This window comes from Pyxicephalus adspersus, chromosome 1 (assembly GCF_032062135.1).
Source record: "Pyxicephalus adspersus chromosome 1, UCB_Pads_2.0, whole genome shotgun sequence".
NCBI lineage: Eukaryota > Metazoa > Chordata > Amphibia > Anura > Pyxicephalidae > Pyxicephalus > Pyxicephalus adspersus.
Genome location: NC_092858.1, coordinates 9,507,640 through 9,533,094, shown reverse-complemented (window position 1 = coordinate 9,533,094; position 25,455 = coordinate 9,507,640). Strand labels below are relative to the sequence as shown.

At 38.9% G+C, this 25,455-nt stretch overlaps 1 protein-coding gene across 2 annotated transcripts in view; it reads left to right on the top strand.

Annotated features, from left to right (window-relative positions):
• Window positions 1–1,052: 1,052 nt before the first annotated feature.
• Window positions 1,053–25,455, top strand: part of GDPD5 (glycerophosphodiester phosphodiesterase domain containing 5) — a 27,535-nt gene continuing 3,132 nt past the window's right edge. Inside the window, exons 1-11 of one of the 2 annotated variants that reach the window (XM_072401945.1) lie at window positions 1,053–1,211; window positions 1,389–1,482; window positions 1,992–2,137; window positions 6,452–6,534; window positions 8,301–8,451; window positions 10,491–10,712; window positions 12,435–12,592; window positions 13,229–13,376; window positions 16,315–16,397; window positions 19,020–19,034; window positions 24,807–24,919. In XM_072401945.1, coding sequence (XP_072258046.1) covers window positions 1,062–1,211; window positions 1,389–1,482; window positions 1,992–2,137; window positions 6,452–6,534; window positions 8,301–8,451; window positions 10,491–10,712; window positions 12,435–12,592; window positions 13,229–13,376; window positions 16,315–16,397; window positions 19,020–19,034; window positions 24,807–24,919 — 1,363 coding nt within the window. In that variant the 5' untranslated portion in view covers window positions 1,053–1,061. The remainder of the gene's footprint in view (window positions 1,212–1,388; window positions 1,483–1,991; window positions 2,138–6,451; window positions 6,535–8,300; window positions 8,452–10,490; window positions 10,713–12,434; window positions 12,593–13,228; window positions 13,377–16,314; window positions 16,398–19,019; window positions 19,035–24,806; window positions 24,920–25,455) is intronic. The other variant, XM_072401956.1, reaches the window with a different exon arrangement.

Here is a 25,455-nt window from a genome sequence, read left to right as displayed (position 1 = left end):
GTGGGCTGGGATTAAACGTCCGCTAAACGCATTTTTTATTATGGTGATCCATCAACAAGCTTTTAAATATTCAAATTGCATTATGTTCCAGTGAAGTACACTGCTAATATTCAGACTACGAAGATAATATAGATCAGGGTTTCTCAACTAGGGTTCCTCCAGAGGTTGCTGGGGGTTCCTTAAACAATGAGGAGTTTGTGATTCTCAGGTCAGTTAAGTGACCCCAATGATGTTTTTGGCTATCTGTAAGGGTTACATTCTTCCCAATGGTCAGCAATGAAAGAGGAATTCTTCCCAATGACCACCACACTAATACACTGTGAGCTGTGGATGTTGTAATTATAGAAGGGGTTCCCTAAAGATCTGAAAGTTATTTCAAGGTTTGCCCCCTGTTAAAAGATTGGGAAACACTGATATAGACCATTAGGTGCCTACAAACTTGTGACAATGGTTTGGTGGAGGCCATTTTCCTGTTACTAGTTTGGTGACTTGGGGGACCTGCACAAAGCCCTGACGTCATCCCTACTGAATGTTCTTGGAATAAATTAGAATACCAATTACAAGTGAGGTCTAGTACAACATCAGTGTCTGACCTCTGTCTGAATGGACTCAAATTCCCACAGACCTAGAACAGTGGAACTGTTACAGCCAAACGGGTGGAAAATCCATTATAATTCCCATGGTTTTTAATAGTTTGTTTACACCTTACCATCACATCTAGATGAGTTTGCTGTACACCACATTTGTCCATATAGTATATCTAGTATACATGTAGCATAAATCATTTGCTTGGATTAGATGCAGGTAGTATTGTAAGCGTGAAAAAATCCCAACTCTACCCAGAGTTTTATTTTATTTTATTGATAGAGCAGGTAAAGGTTTTGTCCCTGGATTTTTATTGATGTCTGTCTTTAGACAGCAACATGCACATTTAATAGGAATAAATGGTAACTCATAAAAAAAGGAATCTCAAATGCTTCTAAAACTTTTCACACCTAAAGCACAGCACAGCACTGTGAAACTGTCATAGAAATCCAGGGGCCCTCCAGGCTATAATTAAAATGCCTCTGTCAGGTGCACAGACTTTAATAGAGCTTTTCTATGTTCTACAGGCTTGCCTTGCTACTGTTCTGATTGCTACAGTTGTAGCCATGTCATCCATCGAACAAATGTGGGAAGAGGAATGGGACGTCCTATTAATTTCCTTCCAGGTAACCCTTAATGTTGTGTATGTCCAGGAATGGAGTGAATGAATATATAAATAAATATATTTATATAAATAAATATAAATATATGCAGAATATATATAGAATATATGCAGAAGATATATTATTATAATACATTTGTTCTGCACTATCCTGGCTCTAATTTGTATTGTTTCCTTGCAGGCAACGGCTCCGTTTTTGCACATTGGGGCCCTGGTTGCCATTACTATGCTGGCGTGGATCATCGCCGGACAGTTTGCACGGTCAGAAAAGCCCAGTGAGTATTTTATTGTCATCCACTGGATTTGGGGTAACACCAAGACAAAAATATACTAAAATGCAAGGTCCACTTATTATATTAGGGCCCCCAACTGCATGCCAAATCTCTGCTTTAATCTGCAGGGAGACCCAGGGAGGAACAACTGCAAAACTGGATACTTCTGGGGTTTATAGGAGGAAGTTACGAGGACTGGACTAAACAATTTAAGCCTGCCATAGCTAAGGTCTCCCTCTGAAACTGCTAGTTGCTTGTTTCAGGGGCTTCACTCCCTGAATTGAATATAGAGATGGGTGTTTTGGCTACATCTTTACATCACTGGGATTGATCAGGTGAATATGGCAGGCAGACCATCCCACTGAACAATACTAAGGAATTTTCTTGTTGTGTTTAGAATCCTTGCAAAAATATAAATGTAGTTTTACCATAAAAGCTTAGTATTACTTAGGAATAATTGATAGATGTGAAATGGAAATCCATTATACATAATGTTAATTTTTTCCCTCTAGTTTTTCAGATTTGTCTCATCTTGGCATATTTTGCTGTAGTCATTGCACTGTACCTCGTTCCCCTCACCATTTACTCCCCCTGCATAATGGACAGGAAAGATCTGGGACCAAAACCCTGGATCATTGGCCATCGAGGTGCACCAATGGTAAGAATCACACCTGAAAATGAAAAACTGTTACCTTTTGAAAATGTTGAATGTTTTACTAACACTTGCTTAAGTGTTGATTAACCTAATATATTGGGATCCCCTTCACCCCTGTGTGTGCTGCTTGTGGGGCTTTGAGATAGAATTCAAAGTGAAATGCAATGCAACACATGGTGTAAAGCCTAGTAAAATCTCCTTTGTTTCATACCTTGTGTTGCATGTAATATATAGAAAAGGCCAGCTCTGGTTTCCTTTCACAGATAGCTCATCTTCTGCTAAAAAATCTGCTAAGATAAAGTCAAATTTTTAGCCCTGGTTCATATCTACACGGCCACAACCAAAGAGCCACATAGATGTGTTGTGCTGTGGCTTAGCAATTGGTGTGGTAAGGCAGCATATTTATTTGCAATGCACTAGAGGTTTGATGTGCTCAGGTGCCATTTAGAATGAACCTTGAAAAATGGGTTTTATTAGACTGAGAAGCAAATGCAATCTACATGTCAGCAGAGAGGGTTTAAGGCTTTGGACCTGATTTATGAACACTCTCCGAGGCCGGAGAGTATACACTTTCATCAGTGAAGCTGGGTGATCCAGCAAACCTGGAATGTATTTCTTCAAAGTAATTTGCTAGCAAATGTTTTGAATCCCGGACTAGACCCATCCAAGCTTCACTGATAAACGTGTATGGAGAGCTTTATTAAATTAGACCCTTTGCTGGGGTTACCCTGTCTAAAAAAGTGCTGCATGCAAGATAAATTTCTGCTGTAATAATATCTGTATAGTTGGGCACAGTGGTCATAGTTACATAGGGGCACTGACGTAATATGTTGTTTTATGGGAGAAGGGGGCTTCAGTGTAACAGATTACTGTATGGGAAATTGCTGTAATAGATGCCTGTATGAGGGGTTTCCTAGCAATTGTTGTATTGGAACACTGCTGTCATAAATTGATGTTTTGGGGGTCCTATATATTCTTGAGGGGGCTCACTTAAACCTTTGTTAAAGATTAACCTATTAGGGAGAGGAGGTTCCAATGTCATAGATGTACTGCAGTTTCAATAAACTGTAAAATGTTCCTGAGTGTATGTTAAACACCAAGCAGACATTTAGACAAGTTGGTGCCTCCTAATCTGGCAATACACAGCGGGTAAATACACTCCGGCATATATACACCGCCGTCTGTCTGCGCTGATTGGCTTTGTGTTTGAATGATTGCGGCTCGGGGTCGCCAGAGGTGAATAACATCCTCATTAGAGCCAGAGCTGGTTTGCAGACACATCCGCGGATTTGTCCTCCGGCACACGGAGCTGATTACACCTCAATTTTGTCAGCCTTGAAGGAGTGGGAATAGACACTAATGGTTGTGGATAGCAATGTTCTGAAGAGGATAGACGGCGTTTCCAAACTGTAAGAGCACATCTGAGAGCTGTTATATAATGAGTGATTCTCTGAAGACCAATATGTGTGCAGGGTGCTGATGAGAGACAAAATTCTGCTCTGCCCATGGTCACTTTTCTGTTTTAATAGGAGCGCTTAATACTAATGTGTAAAACACAGTTCTGAGACTCATGTATTCTTCATTAAATCCATCCTTGAATCATCTGAAACTTTGCTGCAACATTGTTGTATGCCAGCTGAATGTTGAAATTGGACATATAGTCACAATATGTGACTATGTTACAACTTTGTTACATCTGTTTATGAAGTTTAATAAAAAAATGTTGGTCTTGTCAGAAACTCAGAGCTGTCCTGTGTTCTCTGCATTCTTCTTGTGTTATCTAAAACAGCAAATGATATTGGGCAGTGCTGACACCAATGTGCTGTCAGCCTTATTTGCAAATTCAAGACTTTTTTGCACACTTTGATTGAAGATATTTTTTTGCTCAGTCTCACTGTAACCATTAAAAATATAATTTCTAGCAGTTTACCTTCTGCTTTATTTTCCAGCTTTAGGCTACGTACACATGTCACATGATTCTCATCCGATATTCGCTTCAGGGCTGATATTGGATGAGAATCTGATGTGTACAGCGCTCGTCCGAGGCTGACAGATCCATGAACGACGAATGATTGCAATACAAGGGAAAGGGGGGAGAGCACAGAGGGGTGCCGCACGCTCGTTCTCCCCCTACCCTCTCCATAGAGCTGAACGGCGCTGTATGTACAGCACTTCTTCATTCATCTTTTAGGTCTTTTGTCGTTGGAGAGGATTGTGAAAGATCCTTTCCAACAACAAAAGTCTAATGTGTGTACATATATACCCATAGCCCAGTTTCAAACCCCCCACACACACATTATATAAAGAACAGTTCAATATTCTTCTTATTTCCAATAAACTAGTTGCCACTTGATAGACATGATGAGACGTTGATGGTGAACACATTTTGGAAACATTTTTCAGTTCCCCAATTAGGGTGGTGGGTCCAATTCCTATGTCCCTTGCAATTCAATGCACTTACCCCAGTCACAGAATTACGCCGAATCTGTAAAAGGGAAAGTTCAGTTAGGAACTGTTGTTAAGGTAAAATGTGTATAGTATGTTTTTTTTTTAAAGTTTTACTTTATCAGGCTAATTCATCAGTGACTCACAGCAGATAAAAGCTGAATGTTTTTCTAATATGTATGAATATTGGTCTGAATAGTCCCCTTTATAAAAAAATACTTGTTGGGTGTCCTTTACCGTACATTTTTCATTAAAAGCTCAATTTGATTGGTTGCTGAAGTTACTCTTTTCCTTATTACAAAAGCAAAACTTTTTTTACTTTTTTTTTTACAAAAAAATAAATCAGGCCCATTGTTTGAATTTATTGTAAGATATTGTATGATATAAAAATCATAGCCTGCTGGACTGAGACTATTAGTTACGTCTCTTTTTACATGTTTATCTAAAAAGGATTTTTTAAAGCAAACTTTGCCCTCAAACCTTCCTCTCTCTAGTTTCTTAGATTTTTGGGCAGGGTCCTCCTCTACCCCCTGTGTCATTCTGTGTGTCTGTCAACCCCAATTTAATGTAAAGCACTGCGTAATGTGTTCAGTTTAATATTAAAAAATAATAGACCATGACCCATAATAATTCTTGCTTTTACCGAGAAACCATGTTTATTACTTCCCAAGATTGTAAAATTTTTACTGGGCTGGGAGATTATTTTTTTTTAATGACAAAGGTATGCAAACATTTCCTTACCCAGATCTACATCTTCCAAGAGCCCATTCTGTACAGGCTTTTGATAGTCAAGGCAGCGGATTTGTTTGGCTAGAAAATAAAATTATTCACATGGAATGGAGAGGAGTGCTATGGAGTTCTGTACAGCAGAGCTGACAATGCTTGGGATTGCAGTCACTGTGTTGTCAGCTGAAACAAGAAGTAACCTAATGTATAATTGATGAAATTTCATTCTCCATTGCAATTTAAAATAAAAATATTAGTGGTGCAGAACAAGGAAGACAAAGTCACATCAATTACACATCACTATATTTAACCTTTAGATAGAAATGACCAGTGTTTAGATGGTGGCGGTTCTCCCCTCTTTTATTTTCATCCTTTGATTAACACGCAGTGACAATATTTATATGCTGCGCCATATTTGTTGAGGTGCAGGGCTGTCATTCCAGGGCATGATGTGTGTGAGGTCTAACGAACATATAACCATTACTCTATACCAGGGGTGTCAAACTCTGGCCCCCAATGTCCCTTTTTTTGGCCCCAATCGTAAATATGAATTGCAGCTGGCCTGCTGCTGCATTGAAATAGCGCTACTACTACATATCCTGGCATCACTTGCATTTGTAGTTCAGCGGCCTCTCTGCCTGTGTGTGGCCCCGCATTGGACTGTTTTATAGATGCAAGTAATGCTGGGAATTGTAGTGGCGGCCTCACTTGTATCTGTCGACCAGCGGCCTCTCTGCCTAGGCGTGGCCCTGCATTGCACTGTTTTATTGATGCAGGGAATTGTAGTAACGGTGCTATTTCAGTTTCAAGTTTGGCCCACAACTTTGTCTAAGTTTTTCATTTATGCCCCCTGTGTATTTGAGTTTGACACCCCTGCTCTATACCTTGAGGGTAATATCTGTAGTTCAGAGGGAGCTGGGATTAATGTAACTTTTAAGAATAAAGCAGAGACAGGGAGCCCAGGAAGTTTTCATCTTACAAGATTTCTAGCAGAACCAGCAGATTTTTTAAAAACACATTACACTATATGCTTACTAATCATAAGGGAGCAAATATAGGATCGTTAATAGGGTTTATGTACACTTTATTATTAATAATAATTATATTAACAACAATAATAACAGTGTCGTTATTTTTTCTTTTCAGCTTGCACCGGAAAATACAATAATGTCTTTTAAAAAGGCACTACAACATGAAATATATGGGCTGGAGGCAGATGTCATGGTAAGGTAAGGAAATTTAACAGGAGGATGTGTCCTATGAGGTGTACTTAGACTTTTTCCAGTTGTTTTGATTCTATTTTCATTCAGTTTATTTGTTTTTCCTGTAAGATTCACCTTTCCATATTGCTTCAGTTTCCTTTTGCTTTGCCCTCCAAATTCACTCATCCAAGTTTCTAGAACATTTCTTAAAAACAGCTGGGATTATCTCCAGAGGCATTTTTACTTCCAGATGGCATTTCACATAGTAGGAAAGTTAGAATTTTATAGTTTTTAGGGTTAAACTATCACTATAACTGCTGGGGATGTCTGGGGAACCCATGGGACTTTAACCCAAAACAATAAAGTGCATGGTTTTGTTCAAAATTAGTGTTAAAATATCAATAGTCATCGTCAATAGTGGGAATAGTCATCTTTTTAACTGTATACTATTTCAAGCCTCTGGCAATCACAATTCTTGCACATACAGGATTTTACATAGGATTTTGACTTTAAGCAGAATTATCAGTAAAAAAAAAAAAAAAAAATTAAATATTATGACACTTAATTTATAGGTGGAAAGCCTGGGATCCTAGTCCAGTTGGTCCCGTGCCATCCAATCTTCCATCTTTGTTCCAGCGTGGACTGGACACCAAGCGCTGCTCTCTTCTTTCTACATCACCTGATTTCGACTGTGCAGGCACATGATTGGGTGACACGCCTTACGGAAAATATATTTTATATATAAATATTTACAATGGAGGAAAGCCTCTTCTTCTCATGTTTGAAATCAGATCTCCTGTTAAAACTCTTTATATAAAAGGATTAAGCAACCAAAGTAAACAATGTGGCGACAGTCCGCTTCAAATCCATCAGAATAATTTCTGTAAATGTGACATTTTCACACATTTAAGAATTCCATAATATAAATATGTAAATATTTAAATTGTAAAGCCTGGGATTTACATAATATAAATACGTAAATATTTCAATTGTAAACAAAAACTTTTTTTTATAAAAAAGGTTGTTTTTTTATTCCAATTTTGTAAAAACTAGACCGTTTAGTAGGCTTGGGTCCTTCCTGTATAGAAAATGGGTCGGCAAGCATGTGTGCGGCCTCTCCTATTCAAAAACAGGTGCTCTGAACCTCTGGTTTGCCCAAAAAGGAAGGGAGTAAAGAGCATGTAGCCCCCTTTCTTTTTGGAAATACCATACCCATCTGCCCTCAAGCCTGCAGTGATAGGTGCCCAGTTTCCCTGCAGAGCTGCTTCTCTTTTCCACTGCTTTGTGTTTGTCAGTTTTTCCCAGTCTCAGATCTGTTCAGCCAGGTCACTTTACAACAACTTCTCTTTTTCAGCTGCCCTTGTGTGACCATGGGTCTTACAAACATTCTATACAGAACAAAAAATTAAAAGATTTTGTATTTAGATTTTCTTTAATCTTATTGTCCCCCAATTTACGATGATGCAAGGAGTGATGGACAGTCTGGAGAAATGCATCAAACTGAGAGCATCTTGTGGTGCAATAGAAGTACTGCAGGTGTAGGGGAGCTCTGAATTGGAAATCAATGTTCCAGTGCTGCTTAATTGTTGTATTTTTTTTTTTTTTGGGTTGTTCAGTTTTACCTGGGACTATCCTCTGCAGTGTCTCTTCTTTGCCACCAGATGTTCAGTATTCCAGGTTAAATGATGTAGTGTGTCACTTGTGGTGGGAGACTGGTAAAGACTGTGGTTCTGAGGTCCAATTACCCTTCCCCTGTATGAACTAGACATAACCTTTGTTGTCTTGTCCTCCAGCCATGACGGCATTCCATTCCTCATGCATGATGGCACTCTCAGACGAACCACCAACATTGAACGAGTCTTTCCTGAGCTCGCCTCGGAACCATCATCCATGCTCAACTGGACTGTTCTCGACAGACTGAACGCTGGGGATTGGTTTGTGAAGGTAACTGAAAATGTATTATTGACATGTCTTTAGTGCTGACTTTTCCATTTTACAAATGAGAATGACGGTTATAGATCCAGGAGTGTTTTTATAGCCATTAAAGTAAGACTGGAGGTTTGGATTGAATGTGGTTTCTAGTACTAGAAAAAATACCTCCTTGACTAAAAACTTGTACTTTGTCCATACTAGGTAAAGTTAAACCCTAGCTCTATAGGAGAAGTATCCAAAAACTAGATTTTTTCAGTTTTAGCAAGGAAATATGTAGCAGTTTCAGGTATAGAGACACCTAACACCCCTCTCCCTTCCAAGAATATGTTGGGTCCTAAGTGGCCAATCACTAGGCTTACATGCTGTTACATGGGTGTTAGAGCTTGCTGAGCAGCCTTTCATTCTTAAAATAGAGGCAGTTGATTGGGGCCTTCAGGTAGTCAGAATACTGAATATAGTCACTTTAAAATACCCCCTGTAAAGAGAATGTTACTTTTCTAAGTACAGGTATGCTTTCGACACTTTCTGCACCTGAGGTTGTCCTATGATCTGCAGCAATAAGCAATATCCACACCCAAAACAACATTTCATCTTCACCAGTCACCAGATGAAGTGGCTGCAATTTATTAAACCCTCTTTTTCGTCTCTGTGACATAAGAAGAAGGTGTTCTGTATATCCACAGGGAGAACCAGGCAGGGCTGATAACACTTCTTTGGACAGCATACTTGTTGAGTTATGTACAACCACAGTTTCTGGTTGGTTCCAGATAAGAGATCAGGCCATACATATGAGGGGGTGCTGAAAAGTTCCTGGCTTTGCCCAGAAAGAAGAGAGCCAGAGAAATGAAATAACACATTTATCAACATATTCCCCGCTGAGACTGATGCACTTGGTACAGCATAGTTGCAGCTTTTCTAGACCATTCAAATAAAAGTCGTTTGGTTGGGTCTCAGCAGCATCTTTGACGTCAGAAATGTCCTCAAAACTTTCTTAATTGCCTCCTTCAGCTGGCCCAGGAGGTTAGCATAATACTGACCATACTAGAGCCCTGAGGTAAGTAGTCCACCAACAGAATACCGTCTTTGTCTCAGAAAACAGACGCCATGACTTTTTTGGCCAATTTCTGGGTTCGGAACTTCTTAGGCCACGAGGAGCCCCTGTGGCGCCATTCCTTTGAATGTTCCTTGGTTTCAGGATCGTAGATGTGGAGCCAGGTTTCATCCTCAGTCACTAAACTAGCCAAAAAGTCCTGTGCAGCTTCAAAATGGGCCAAAACGGCTGTGGACGCAACTCGTTCCTTCATACCCACTTCACTGAAAGCTTGCGCATGTCTAGGATAGTGGTGATAACAAACCCAACACACTCCCGTAAGATGTCAGGTATCTGGGCTATCTTTTTTGCGGATTTTCACCGGTCCTCAATAATCATCTCATGGACAGCATCGCAAGTTGCCGGGTCAGTTGAGGTTGGGGGGTGCCAAGTCTTGAAACAAGATATCCAGGTTCTGACAGTGCTGTAGGAAGGACACTTCTCCCCCAATGTTTGTGACATCTCAGTGTGAATGTCCTTTGCTGACTTTCCCTGGTGAAACAAAAACTTCATGACGGCCCGTAACTCCCAACTATGTGAAACTTGCTTGTGCCATCACAGCTTCTCACTAAAAGAAAAAACAGTTTTAAGAATCGCAAAGACCTGATTTTTGTACAGTTATATACTAAGATATTAGGCTGTCATATGCCCCAACACTCATTTTTCTTTTTCTATTTCATCTGGAAGGGGCAAAGCCAGGAACTTCTCAGCACCCCCTTGTAGCTATTTGCTCTTCCTTGAATGTTTGCAGGACCAAAACTATAAAGCCCCTTTAATAATAAGGTGGAAAATATTTTGTTCAGCAGTATAATACAGGTGTCTTCTTTAGGCCTGATGCTGTCCTTGCCCAATGTATTCCTTGGCAACTGCACAACTATACCTAAATTTACAAACATGTACAGTGCAATATGAATGTATTATATTTATCCTGATTATTCTCTTGTGTCTATATAAACCTTAGACTGACCCATTCTGGACAGTCAGCTCGCTCTCCTCTGCGGACGTCACTGAAGCTGGGAACCAGTCTGTCTGCAAGCTGACCGAACTCTTGGAGCTGGTGAAGGAAAGTAATACGTCCATCTTACTGAAAGTCCATTCTGTCCCGTCCGACCATCCTCACTATAGCGATTATATTAACATTACAGTCAACACTGTCCTGCAGTCAGGAGTTTCACAACATCAGGTGAGTACTTTTGTCTCTCATACTGCCTCTCATCCGCCATGATAAACCAGAGATGGTATACTGAGCCCTGCAAAGCATTCAAAACCTGATAGAAGTTCAAATTCTTCCCTATTCGAGATTTGCCTGGACACTTAAGTTTAGGGACTAAAGAAATTGGGACAACTTTGTACTTTTTCTGAAGTGGCTAATTACAGAGTAACTTATTAGTAAAACCTGTACATCTTTTTATATGTTCACGTACCTAGTCAGCCAGTAATGTGGCTGGTTTTGACTTGCAAGTGTTAAATGCTTATTTTTGTCTAGAATACTATTCAAAACCACTTATTACAAGATCACACAGACTTCCTCTTCTCTGTATGACCAGTCTCCTGTAGCCTTTTTTTCCTGTGCTTTATCAGATGCAGGCATCCCAATGCCAGATCAGTCGTCCTGCATTGTAAGTGAGGATGCTGATTGTCTTCCTAAATCCTAGAGTTGGCATCTCCCCATAGGTTAGTACAGTGAGCACCAGAATGGGGAGAAAGTGATTTTAACTATATAGTGATTGTTGGTGCCATATGGGCTCATCTATATATTTCTATGTAACTGCTGGTCTCCTGGTCTTTCAATTCACAAAATATTTTACTTTAAAATGGTACAAAAAGAATCCAGTGAGCAGCAGTTCTGGTGATAGGGAGGTTTTATTACTGAGAGAGGTCAGAGGAGAATATTCAAATTGACAGGCTACAGAACTCTTACATTTTTGGTGAGCAGGCACTCTGGAGGGAGTATATAAAGTTATGGTCCAGTCCTGTCAGCCAAAAACATAAAAGCTTATGTTCCAGGGGGGCACAAGATCACCAAACTTGGTGGAAGAGGAATCCAAGAGTGTATTCTTCTCTGATGAACCTTGATTTCTGCTGAGGGACGCAGATGGTAGACTATTGCCTGGAGCTGATTCCAATATAACACTTTTGGGTTAAAATGAAAGATTCACAGCTTAAATGTTCACTTGACAAATCTCCAGTAGCTGTGTAATGCAAAAATTGCCAACACAGGCCAGAATCTCAAGTGATTGTGGAATCTATGGCACAAAAATTAGGACTGCTAAAAATAGAGGACGTTTTTCCTTCTCATTAGATATAAAACCTTCAATCTGGAACAAGCCTATAATAGAGAAGGAGGCATAGGAATTTTTTTTAAATTTTATTTAAGAAAAAATTCTTATGCCTCTTTCTCTATTTGTAGCCTTCTGAGATAAATGGTAACCTTTTTCCACAGGCTAACAATAATAACAATTTTCTTCTATGAAAATCCAACCATTCAAGTCCATGCCTTGGAGTAGCAAGGAAAAGTACAGCTGAGGGTGAGTGCTGGAAATGCCAGACACGGCCAATGCGGAGCTAAATCTTATGAGTGGCCAGCCGCTGGAACTCCCTCTTCATTGAAATAGCGCCGCTACTAAAATTCCCGGCATTACTTGCATCTATAAACCAGTCCAATGCGGAGCCATGCATAGGCAGAGAGCCCGCTGGTCTATAGACGCGAGTGATGCCGGGAATAGTATAGCTGCTCTATTTCGATGCAGAGGAGGGCCAGAGTTTGACACCCCTGGTATAGGACATTATGTGCAAGCTTGTATTTTAAGATGGCTATGTCACATAGCAGGTTACTCAGTTTTGTAGTTGTAATGGTTGCCTGTGCATTTACTTAAGAAGATTACCTGTGCACTGTTTTTCTTAGGTTATCTGGCTCTCGGACCACGAGAGGACCTTAGTCAAACAGTTGGCTCCAGGATTCCAGCAGGCCTCCAGTGTGAAGAGAGATGCACAATACTTGAAGGATCGAGATGTCACCTTCATAAACCTGAGGTATACGGAAGTGGACCAAGAAGATATCAGGTGAGATTCACTAATGGCTCTTATCAATGGCTTCCTACAGAAGCTAAAGGTGGAATTGTGACAAAGTAATTATCAAATTAACAGACCTATAGCAAAAATGTAAAAATTGTTTTGGTCCATAGTTGGTGTACAGATAAGAGAAAAAGCTAACATGGTAAAAATCTGAGTAACATATACAATAAAGTGACCCAGCCATCAGCCTACAACAATTGCAGAATATTCAAAGTTGAGTATTTTAAATGCTTATTTGCACTGTGTTTACTTTAATGTTTTGTATTCACTTGCAATGTACCTTTTGCTATTTCCGCAGGAATCTATTACCTGGCACACCTCCTTTCTGTCATACATGTATAACCCTCTATTTTTCTAGGGTTTCTATTGCTGCAGGCCCAGGTCCCCCTGCACACACCTCAGCACAGCACAGAGGAACACTAAAAAAAAACAAAACAAAAAAACTGAATGCTGGGTCTGCCGACATCATATTCAAAGCACCCAGCAGCAGATTTAGGGCTTTTAGATGTCTACATACAGTTAAATCACATGCATAAATGAATGACAAGGTCTGTTTTAACTCCTTATAGCCCTTGAGTTTCTTTTTGATCTCTTTAAATATAACTTTTTGTTCCCTTCTGACAGGGAATACAAATCACAGAACCTGACTCTGAACACATACGTCGTCAATGAACCCTGGCTCTTTTCGGTGCTATGGTGTGCTGGGATCCTGTCCATTACCTCAGACGCTCCACATATTCTTAGTAGGGTGCCTTTTCCCGTCTGGATAATGGTAAGTGATTATTCCTAAGCAGAGTGCTTCTGACTTTCTTACTAAATATCATATTCCTCCTATAGGTGGAGCACTGATACACTGTTACTCCTAAACAAGAACTCTCATCTAGTTTTAAAACAAAAGAGTTTGCAAAGTGCAATCCAATGCTGGATAAAATATTTTTAGATTTGCTTTTTCATTTATTCTGGATTTGCAGATAAAGTATATCCAAAGCAAAACTTTTTTTTAAGTCTTGGATATGGAAGGAATCTATAAAAACAAATCCCATCAGGTTTACTTTTCCTGACTTGTCCTGATAGGGAAATTTCATTTTAGTCTATGTTAAGGTAAAAGCTTAAGGAAGCAGTGTTTTTATTTTACAATAGGCAGTAGATGCTACCAAAGTGCTTATGTCCATTCTCTATGTGGGGCTCTAAATGAAGCATGTCATAGGTGTGCACAGGTATGGAGTTTATAGAAGTGGTAACCACACTGCAACCTCACCACCGGTCTAAACTTCTCCCTGTCACAGAAATAGAATAAACATGTTTTCAAAATAATGGAAAAAGTTGTCACTGAACAGGTGTCCCCATCTAAAGATCTCTTCTGCATTCCTGTTATGAAACTGAATTTTGCGTTGGGCAGTTTGCCCATTTTAGTGAATCCCCCCTTTCCAAAGATGAGACACAGGGAGCATATAACAAACTCTCTAAATTTCATGTTTGTGTCCTCATTGTGCACCGTTGTTCCCTCCACCTGCCAGTATGCGATTACAGGGCACAGTAAGAGATGCAAGGGCAGGCAGTTGAAGTTGCAGAATTAGACTTGGTATCAGCCTTTTGCAATTCCTTCACATGAGAACTTATGTTGTGAAAGGGAAATCGCCAATCAGTTGTACTTCATTGCTCATGTAATAGCAAGTGAAATGCTGATAGAATAAGAGCAGAGTGACGGAGCCATGAGCTTATCAGTCAGCTGCTTCTCCTTTCACTAAATTGGGGTGATACCAAACCTGTGTGTGTTACTTAACTGCAGCAGAAAAAAATCCAGTCCTTTTCTTTGGTAGACAACTTTAGGACTAAAGTAATACAAACATTATCCATCTTTGTGTTGAACAGTGTGCCCGGACATTAAGTGTCATCTACTCCTGCTGATAGCAACCAGTCATTTTCCTGATGTTTTTCACTAATCATTTTTCGGTCCTTTAAAAAGTTGCATGCCATAACTGTTCACAATCCTCCATGTTAGTAAAGGGGATGCACGCAGAAACATATCAAGTTAATTCCAACATACAGACAGCATGCACATGTAGTTTGCGCATGGTGGTTTGACATCCTGTATGAGGATACATTCACTTGTAGTGTAAGGCACCTCAGATGATTCCCGTCCTAATATCGTTTCCAGACTAGAATCGAAGGTGAATCTTACTTGTGTACAGCGGCTGTCTGGCGTCGTTCGTGGATCCGACAGGATGGCGAAAGACCGTAATACAAAGGAAGGGAGTAAGAGCGAAACCCCCCCCCCCCACTCTGTAGAGCAGAATGGCGCTGTACAGCACTCGTTCTTTCAGTCTTTCGTCGTTGGAAAGGATTGTGAAAGATCCTTTCCAACTACAAAAGTCTAACGTGTATACATAGCCTTATTCCTTAGCAAAGGTCAGTAATAAATGGGTCAGTAAAAGAAAATATTCTGGAAGCATGTTAAACTGATATAATGACGCTATCAACACCTCCTCAAAGCCCAATTTAGAGCAAAGGTCCTAAAGACCTGATGGAACTTCTGGGTTAGGTTGGGTTAGAGACTACCAATCCTTAAGTGTTATTCAAATAAAATAAAAAGTGTTATGCCTACCCCTATTGGGGACTTCTAGATCACAAGTGAGGTTGGGTGTATGTTCATAAAAGAAAGTTTGTTGGGATCAGGGCAGAGGATAAAAACGGCAAGCTTGTAAGCTTGGACTGTGCTACAGCAGTGCTACAGCCACTCTTTGCTCTATCTATTCTGGCATAGTGGAAAAGAAGATGTTCTTTTTAATAGAGTTTTCTTACTTCCAGTATTTGTGTGGCCGTAATGCCCACTTGGGTCATCATCTTTGATAATTTCTTTAAGGGCTTTCTATATTTTTTTCTGCATCAAGCTGAGAAGTGGGTGAGGAGGTAATATTTCAGAAATCACCATAAACCAATTTGTTTTTGTGTATCTTCTGCAAATTTTTTTCCTAGTCACAGCCCCTTCTGCTGGAGGCTGAAAACACTCAGCTCATACCTCACCAGTGTGCTATGCAAACTTCTTTATATGCAACCCAACTGCTAACTAATGCAGTGCACATAGAAGGCTGATAACTGCTGCCTCATAAAAGCAGAGGTTTAGCATTTTCAGTCTGCAATAGGACATGCAATGCAATGCGATAGTATTACTTCCACTTTGCAACAGATTGGCATGAGGAAACTATACATTATAATAAAGTTATAAACCTACTGAAAATGTATTTTTGGTTTACATACCTGTGTTTTGGGTTTTTCAGAAAGTATGTGTTAGTTTGCAAAAATAATACTTTCTTTTCGAAACATCTTTTAAAAATTGCCTCCCCATCTTCCTCTGTTTCCTAAACCCTCACTACTTCCCAGTACTCCATAATCCCCCCCCCCTCCTATTGTGTGCTGCTACCCCCACCTCCTAGATTGTAACCTCTTCTGGGTAGGGTCCTCCTCTCCTACTGTGTCACTGTCTGTGTCTGTCTGTCTGTCATTTGCAACCCCTATATAAAATTTTATAAAAATCCTGTTTAATAATAATTATAATAATACTACATGGTAATTAATAGGCTTGTGTTCAACATTGCTTTTTGATGTTACCAACAGGTAAGTAGCAGGTCTGTATACACAGATATACCATATTTCCATATACTCTTTCCGCTGTGCCTCTAATGTTTGCTTCTTTCTGTCGTATCTTGCAGTCTCCAGATGAATATTCTCTCATTTGGATCACAGCGGACTTGATCTCATTCACTGTTATTATAGGAATTTTTGTATTACAAAAGTAAGTGTTGTTTTTTTTTTTATCATTTTCTTTTAAAGGTTAAAATGGAAAAGACGTTTATACAACAAGCAATGCCTATCCACATTATACAGAATGTAGGGGACTATTTGTGATCATTGAATGATTTCCAGGGCTTTATTTACCAATGTTTCTTTAGGCTGAACAATGTCAGAAGAGGGGCAGAGCTTTTGGGGCAGTGAGCAAGTTTTAATATGGGTTTTGGAAAGCATTTTAATTACTGTGGTTTGACACAGCAGAAGGTATGCTCTATTATGTACATTTTGAGTTCAAGCTTTCGGTGACGGATGGGATGTAAGGATTTCAGGGTTATGGTTTGGTGACCATCAGGATGTGCAGTGTAGAGCTCATCTCGATCCATTGCACCACCAAGAATAGATCTAGATGAGGAGGACAATGTAACTCATGGTTATAAGAGAAGAGAACAAGGCGACTAAGAGGTTTACCAGCCAGTTACAGACTAACAGTGTTCAGGAATACAACACAACTTCCATACATATATTTGTAGCTGTTTGTTTTAGCTTAAAAGAAAGATGGGAGGCTTCTGTTGTTTGTTTTTGGACATTTTTAGATTACTCATAGTTACTCATATATTGGGTCCATGAACTCCTCCACATATTAGAATTAATATTATATAACAAAATGTTTATGAAACCTGCAGAAAGCATTACCACATGGCTCTGGAATGCCCATATTGCCGATTATATTGTGATAACCTTTTTATTATGTCATCAGAGTAATGGTGCGGATCACACATTTAATTCCTTTACTGCAGAAAAGATTTTCTGCTTTTTTTTATAGGTAATATGTGAACCATAAATATGTACAAAATGTGTCTAGGAAATAAAATTCTAACCTGTATATAGACATTAGAACAATAGTGCTAAATGGTAAAACTGAACTCCAAAAAGAAAGGTCACAAATAAATGTAGCTCTGTATTCAATAATGTATCCTAAATGTATTACTTAAATGCAAGCAGAGCAAGTGCCTGAATGTGACCCAGAATCATTATAATGTACAGCAAAGCTTAGGGAGGGAGAAGCAAGGGGACAATCGGATATGTTGCAGTGCAAGAAAACAGAGTGATAGAGAGATGAGCTTATCAGGCTGCTGCTTCTCATTTTACTGTCCAGTCATAAGAGGGAGGAAGTTTTCTCTTGACAGAAAACCTGTAGGTTTATTTAACTACATCACAGAAAAATAGGGTCACCTTCCTTGCCAGACACAAAAAGTCACCAGAAGAAGACACTTGCAAAGTCACTTTGCCATAAAAAACCCTGACTCCTGATGACTTTTTGTTTTAGCCCGGCACTGAATGGCGCATGTGGCGTGTAGTGCAGAGCTTGGCTTTCTATGTGGCACTGCCATATACAGTCAATCTGCCAAAGACAATATAACTACTGCCCATATGCATCATCAGTGGCCAAAGCGGATTGCTGTGGAGTCAGCCGCAAAGAGACACAGCAGTGACAGGAACCTGAACCTATCATTCCTGCAGGGCACCTGAAAAACTGGTAAGTCTGTGTCATAATCTATGCCAGTATGTGGCATATTTTATTTGCTGATTATGGCAGAAGTTCACCACCCACCAACAAATACAGTTGTGCTTTAAGCAAGGTCGGTGTACTTTACATTGGCAATGCTACAAATAGATCCTATAAGCTTTCTTTAGAAGTTCTGCATGTTGACACCTGCCTTGATGAATGCCATAGTGCAATATTACTAACTTTTATTACTTCTTTCTTATATGCTGTTTACTTGATTATTTTTTTTTTCTCCTATCTTTAATATAAAGTTTAGCCTAAGTTTTGCTTTGACATAAATCTTTGACTTTGAGAATTCAGCATATTCATTCACCATTTTGTGAGCTGAAGCTCACCATGACTTGGCTGCAAACTAAAAATTAGCTTAATGAGGAGACTGATGTCCAAAAATTCCCCAAATGCTCTCCGCCTCACAAAATGGTGAACCTTCAGTACTACATCCATTCTCATGATGTATGGTGCAGTATCTGGTGACTAGAAAATGGTCACCTTCATAAGGTACCTCAGTGCTACTTCAATTCTTATGAATATTGGTACAAAGTTGGGTCAATAACTAAATGATCCTCCACAGGAGGTACAACAGTATTACTTCCATTCTCAAATATAATGGTAAAGAACTGGGTCAGGTACAAAATGGCGCCCATCATGAGGTACCTCTGAACTTTTTTCATACTCATGAAAATTAGTACAAAGTTGGGTCATGTACAAAATGGTCACTGTCATGTGGTACCTCAGTACTACTTCCATTCTCATAAATACTAGTAGAAAACACAGTCACCAGCAAAAATGCCCATCACAGTTTTTTGTATCAGCATTTTACATCATCACCTTCTAGTTGTAGAATATCATTTCAGGTTCTTCTCCAGTACATCCTGTGGAAAATCAGACTGTCCAGAATTGTCAACATCTCAAAATGTCCACCTTTGCTTTGCTCTGCCTCCATAGTCAGGCCAAATGTTTAAACAATGACTAACCTTGTGCTTTCTTTCTGTGTTGAATCTCATAATGTTCTTTGCATGTTCCTCCTCTTTTTCTCTGCTGCATTATGGCATCTCACAGTTATCACACAATCAGGTAATTCTGCTGTCTTTTGCTCGGTCCGCCTTTGTCCGTCCACATCTTCTCCATCATGAAACAGCCTAAATGAGGCTGACAGGGTGTGATGATGGCAAAGCACCAATCCTGCTTCATTTATTATATAATGAGTTTAAAGTCATGAAGTCATATAGTATACTAGTTGGCTAAAATGAATATGTCAGTGCTTTCCATAAAAAGTTGGCATCTGTCACCTCATTGTCCATTTTAGGACATCCCCCTTACCTATGTTTTAGGCCATAGATGTAAGTTTGTCTTTTAGCCATATTTGGGTGGCTATTCCTTGTCTAGGACATCTGCCAGCCAAACACCCTGTATAGGGAAGAACATTGCACTGGGGTGAAATACTTTTCTAAATACAGTTGCCAAGCTTGAGATGACCTAGCACCAGGAGGTGTTGTTCCCCCTGCTATCTAGCTGTATGTTCTATCCTCTGCTTCAAACTTTTCTATTGCTAAGCCTATCCACTTCCCCCTTCCGGGTAAAATGGAATCTGTCACTTTGCACTTTGCTTTCTCTGAACCCTTAGCAGATATCCAAGCATGTGGAGCATGGACCTCCTCCCAGAAAACAATGCTTTGCTCTAAGCTGCCAATTGCCATGCCCAAACACTGAAGAAAGAAATTAATAACTCTGCTTAATGTCTAAAACCATCAAACATGATGGTAAGTATCACTGGGACGGTTCTTATTAGAGAACCCCTCACTTAATTTATTAACTACCCTAAAAGGGAGGTCTGAACACATTAAACATTAGGCCAGTGCAGCTACCATTTGCAAACTATTATGGAAAATGCTACTGAATATGGAATTAAATAGTTTATAACCTTACAATACCACTTGACAACTTTTAAATATATTCATTACGTTTTAGTCAAATTTGTATTCAAAACTATTTTTTGCCATGATAGGTACTGTGTGATCTTAAAGATTGCAGTGACCCTGGTGCAGGAAACGAAAGAAAGAAAAGTTCCCATTGACTTGTGGGACCAGACACTTCCATTCCAACTGTGCCCAGTGCAGTTATTCTTTAATGTGAACCTTGCATCAAATTGTAGAGTTGACATATTTTTAGTCACTTATCCACTTTGTAAAGATACCACATTTAAAATAACACAAATATGATGACGAAAATGAAACCTATATTCCCCCAAGTAGAGTGCAGGAGTGTCTTTTCATGATTCAGTATTGTCCACTTACTCAGGATGCAGCCAGAGGCCAGAGGAAGTATGTATGTATGTATGTGTATATGTATATATATGTATATATATTTTACATACACAGAGTTTATTATACACATTATTTTTTGTTTCAAGTTTTTAGTCTAAATCTAATTTTAGTCTAAATCAAGTTTTTAGTCTAAATCTAAAGAATGAGTAAATCTTCCATTGTGTTGCAAGGTCCACTTTTATCTCCCACAGAGTTCACTATAATAACGACACCTTGTAGCATCTTCTTATCACAACATTTATTACAACTTTTTATTGCCCTAGAACCTGTAGGGAATTCCATATTGTAAAGGAGAGGTTTTGTGTAATTTGATTTCAGACTTCTCTAGTAATGAAGAGGAGATTGTAGGCCAGGAGAGGTAGTATTTCTTACTTAACTTTTTATATTAGTATTACATTGTGTTATGTAGTTTATGGAAATTTTTAAAGTTTTGGTAGCTGAAGGCAGCAATAGAACATCTGTGTGGGTCACATGGCTGTTGTTTTTGCTGTCTGTGACCCCACCTGGGATATTTCCTCTTAGTTTTTTTTCTCAGGAAGTGTGGGGAAATTTTACTTTGCAAGAATACAGACAACATTCAATTTCAACAGGTTCTGAATCTTTTTTGCTGCATGTAAAACAGACACACAAAAAGGGTTTGGTTGCAGTTTTCCCTAGCAATTTACAGATGCATGGACCTTCATAACTAATTAAAGCTATTTGGAGTTAGGTACACTTCACCCACGTATTTGAATAGATTTAATACTTCAGTGTATCAGTTGGACTCTGTAACATATCCCATTTCTTTTCATTCATGAGATCTTTCAATTAACAATGTATCATCATTGGCATAAACGTGAATTAGTCACAAACCTGGTAACTTCATAGAACTAAAAAAAGAATAGGTGATTAAGCTAAGCTTCCCTGGTGATTTTACAAAAAATTATACCATATTTCTTGTTTTTATGCCTGAATGCATAGCCAGTGGGAGAAAATAAACTGAAGCTTCAGTTAGTCCTTATACCACCTGACACATCAAATCTATATCTCTTGGTGAGCTCTGCATTGGTTCTGTACATTTACTTCCATTTAGTTCCATTAATCCCTGATGGATCATATTTTTGTAGAATGTATAAGGAGCAGATGGGACACACAAAAGTAGGTAAATACACTAAAACTACCAGGTGTATAGAAAAAGTAAGGAACTTGACAACTAAGATCTTACTTATTAAAGCATCTAAGGATCTAGGTGCTAGCCAAGACCCCCAGTGTCCATCGAGAGCTAAAACATCCATTTTTGTTGAGGTGGATTAGCCCTTTAAGTAAGATCCTGTAACCCTACATCAGTTATTAAATGGGGAATACTTTGCCAAAGCTTCTTTGACATCCAGCACTATCTCCAGATGAAATTTTAAGCTGCACATAGATGGATTGGAAGATTGGGTTTATCTATTTCAGGAAAAGATGTAAAAAGTATTCACAACTATTCCTGTGTTTCTACACCAATACAAAAAGGATAATGTGAAGGGCATTTTTCCAAATATCTGCGATCTTATCCATTGATGTATAATACTAATCTGAAGACATAATTTAATTTATACCTGCATTCTAACATGTACATGAAAACATATGAAGCTTCATTTTATTTACTAGCATGAAACAAAGTATGATTTTATTTAGCAAGATCAGAAACCTAAGTCTGACCTAAATATTAAAATCTGGTTTATATGAGTTAGAGGACATTATTCTCCCATACCCAGCAGCTCTCTCTTCTCTGTTGAAGAAAATTGGGACACCTCCCCATCGTCTTGACAAGCCAAGTACACAGACCGCGCACAAATTCCCTCCTCAGCGCATGAATTTTTTGTTTTGTAGACATTTGTGATTTGATTGAATGCTTCCCCATTGTGAATAAACTTAACTAACTGCTAAACACTTTAAAGTAAAGTACTTAAACCAATAAGTAAGAGATTATCTTAATGACCTTCCAAAGGACAAAAAGAGGGGTAACTGCTTACATTTGGGGAACTTTGCCTAGAGCAGCACTCCTCAAACAGGTTTCTGTGGATTCCTAGGGTTCCGCCAAAGGTTGCTAAGGGTTTTATGAGCAATTTGTGCCTTCAAGTAACACCAGTGATCTTTAGTAATCCGCAAAGGAGTGTTCTTGCAATGATCACCATCATAAAGTATAATCTGTCCACTAATGTAAAAAAGCATCCTTCCTTCTGTCTACCAGTAAAAAAAATCCTTCTCCCAGTGACCACTAATGTAAAAATGCCGTCTTCCAATAACCACCAATCAAGTTTTTAATTGTTTGCCAGTATCATTTCATCATTCTCATTTATTCTTTTTCCATTATTGCTGACCGTTTTGTTGTATAGAATAGCTCTGGGAGACAAAGACAAATATTTTGTCCACTGGTCAGTGTTCAGCAAAATCCTTATGATTGCTTGGATCTATACTAAAATGGTAACACCATATTGACTGGAGTGATTGTCTCTGTTAGCTGTCTTTCAGAGACTGATAAAAAAAGAAAAATAGAAGGTTGCAAATAATTACTTTTAGTGAAGAAAATGCTGCTGCAAGCTCTCTATACTTATTAAATGACCAAAAGTCTGGGCCCCTGGTAGCCAGGGCTGATTTAATGAAAAGGGTCAGTCAATCTAAATTCTGATCTGATACTTTTATAAGATATACATCTAATCAATCTACGATAGATATCTACAACCAATCTAGGATAGATATATATTTGTGCATGTCACCATTTTAATATTGTTTATCTATCAAGAAAGATCCTTTTTAAACAAAAATCCATTTCAAACTTGTAATTTGCCCTTTCAGAAAGGTATGTTTGCATACTGCTCAAAGATCATTTCTTGATATCTGCATATTTTGTAGTTTCCTACAGACCTTTGGAACGAGATGCTGTCAAATTCTCATTTCCTACATTTTAGCTCCCAATATATTGGAAAATTTGTGTATGGCCAGGATTACACAGTGTTTGTCTTTTACAAAGAAAGTCACTGTATGTTATCCTTACTGGACACCCCCTGCACGGTTAAACTAGATTGTCATTTTTGTGGTAACCAATGTGAGTTGCTGCTTGGAATAATCCTTTTTAGCCCTCAATTGTGCAACCCCAACTGGACACCTTTCTTGTACCCTGTTCTAACCCACTGTCACTTTCCCGCTGTACCAATGTATTTTCACAACCTGTGTGCACTTAGCCTGTTTTTAGGTTTCCTGTTGGCACCTGTTCACATTCATGCATCTGCACTGCCACCGATGAATCAAAAAGTGTTGGCTTTGAGTTAACTTCACTGTTCTGCAGAATATATAAAATACATCTAAACACCCTGAATTTCTGCATGTCTTAAAGCATTGTCACTTTGAAATTCCTGTATTAGTTTTGTTTACACCAAACTATGGATGATATAGGAGCACTTCATGCTAGTGGGACACAGTAAAACAAAGAACCATTGCTGTTGAGCTCATGCACACAGGCCTTGCGTTTCTGCATTTAAAGCTCACTTTTAATTTTTGTTATTTTAACAATGTGGATGTCCATTCTGAGGATGCAGCTGAGCTTCTTAGATCAATATGTGTTGCAGGTAAAACAGCTCAGATGCAGATGTATATTTTAATGATTAGTTAATGAATGCAGCATTCAATAACAAAGCCATTGTACAAAAGCTCTTATTAAACTGTGTTACAGCATGTGGTCCACGTTAAACAAATTAGAATTATTAGAGTAAATAATAACCTGCTTTTCTAATGCAGTGGTCTGCAGTATCACTGATCTGAGCCTCCATTCATTCTGACAAAAGAATGTAGCACCAGGTCATGTGATTTAGAAATGGATCACTTGATAGATGGTTAAGTTTAATATTTGACTTCCCCATCCACCAATTATAATTGCTTTCCAATTGTTTGGAGTTACCATAAATTGTAACCTGGCTTGAAAAGCCTACTTTTACACTGCAGTATTTTTTTTTACTTCTATAGTAACCTGACGGAGAAACCTTAACCATATATAAATTCCAAAGTATTTGCCAGGAGAAATCATTTTTGCAGATACCTTGCAGGCCAAAACCATGAATACACTTTGATCTTTGTTCTGTATAGAGACAGGTGTGTTCATGTTAAAAAATTCAGTGTAATTCTAGTGTTCTCCCTGGCCCATTTTAGCCAGGTGCACCACCCAGCACTTTTCAGCAACCTCCCGGCTGTTTTTGGGTGGTTACTGAACAGTGAACATAACAAGAAGCTGCTGTGTGTGCTAACCCATCACTATGCTGGAACTGTGTTTGAAGACAGTTTATATCCCTTGGACCATAAAAGTCCAGTTGCAGTGTGTTTGGTGTGAACAATACTAAGACTGAACTTTGTCCTGTGCCTTGATAAACCCAGGTCTTCTGTTATGGTGTTAGCCCTTTGTTGAGGTTAGGTATGTGTTGTTGACCACCTAATGCATCTATGTTTGGCTCTGTTCACATAGGCACTAAGACTCAGACAGGAAATTACAGTGTGGGTTTTGTTGCAGGTGGAGGTTGGGCAGTATTCGGACGTACAATCCTGAACAAATAATGCTGAGTGCCGCTGTGCGTAGAACAAGTCGGGATGTCAGGATAATGAAGGAAAAACTCATCTTTTCAGGTACTATTTGTTTTTTTTATATGTAAAAATAATTTGGAGTAACTATTAAAGTTATATTCATTTAGTTTTTATTAACACTTCTTATTGTAATATTACCTGATGTAAAATTGAGGATGTTCCTAAATAAACCCCCCTGAGATGGTGCAGGTCCTCGGTGTGGTAGCTTAGAGTGGCCACCTGCAATACCCTTGTTACAGGACGGCCTTGGTTGTAATAAATGCTGCATTGCCTTTCTAAAATGAGCTAGGGATTTTTATAGACTACAGTAGCCAAAAGTATATCTGATGGTGGGCATTAAAATGGAGTTGGCTCTGACAATCACCGCTCTTCTATGAAGACTTTGCGCAAGATTTTGGTGTTGACTTTGGAATTTTGTGCCTAAAAAAGCCAAAAGAGGATTTTTGAAATCAGGTAATGAGGTTGCATGAGAAAACCTGGTCCTGAGTCAGTAAAACAGTTCATCCCAAAGGTGATTTGTAGGGCTTTTTACAAACCCCTCAGGTTCCACTACACCAGACTCATCACGGCATGTTTTT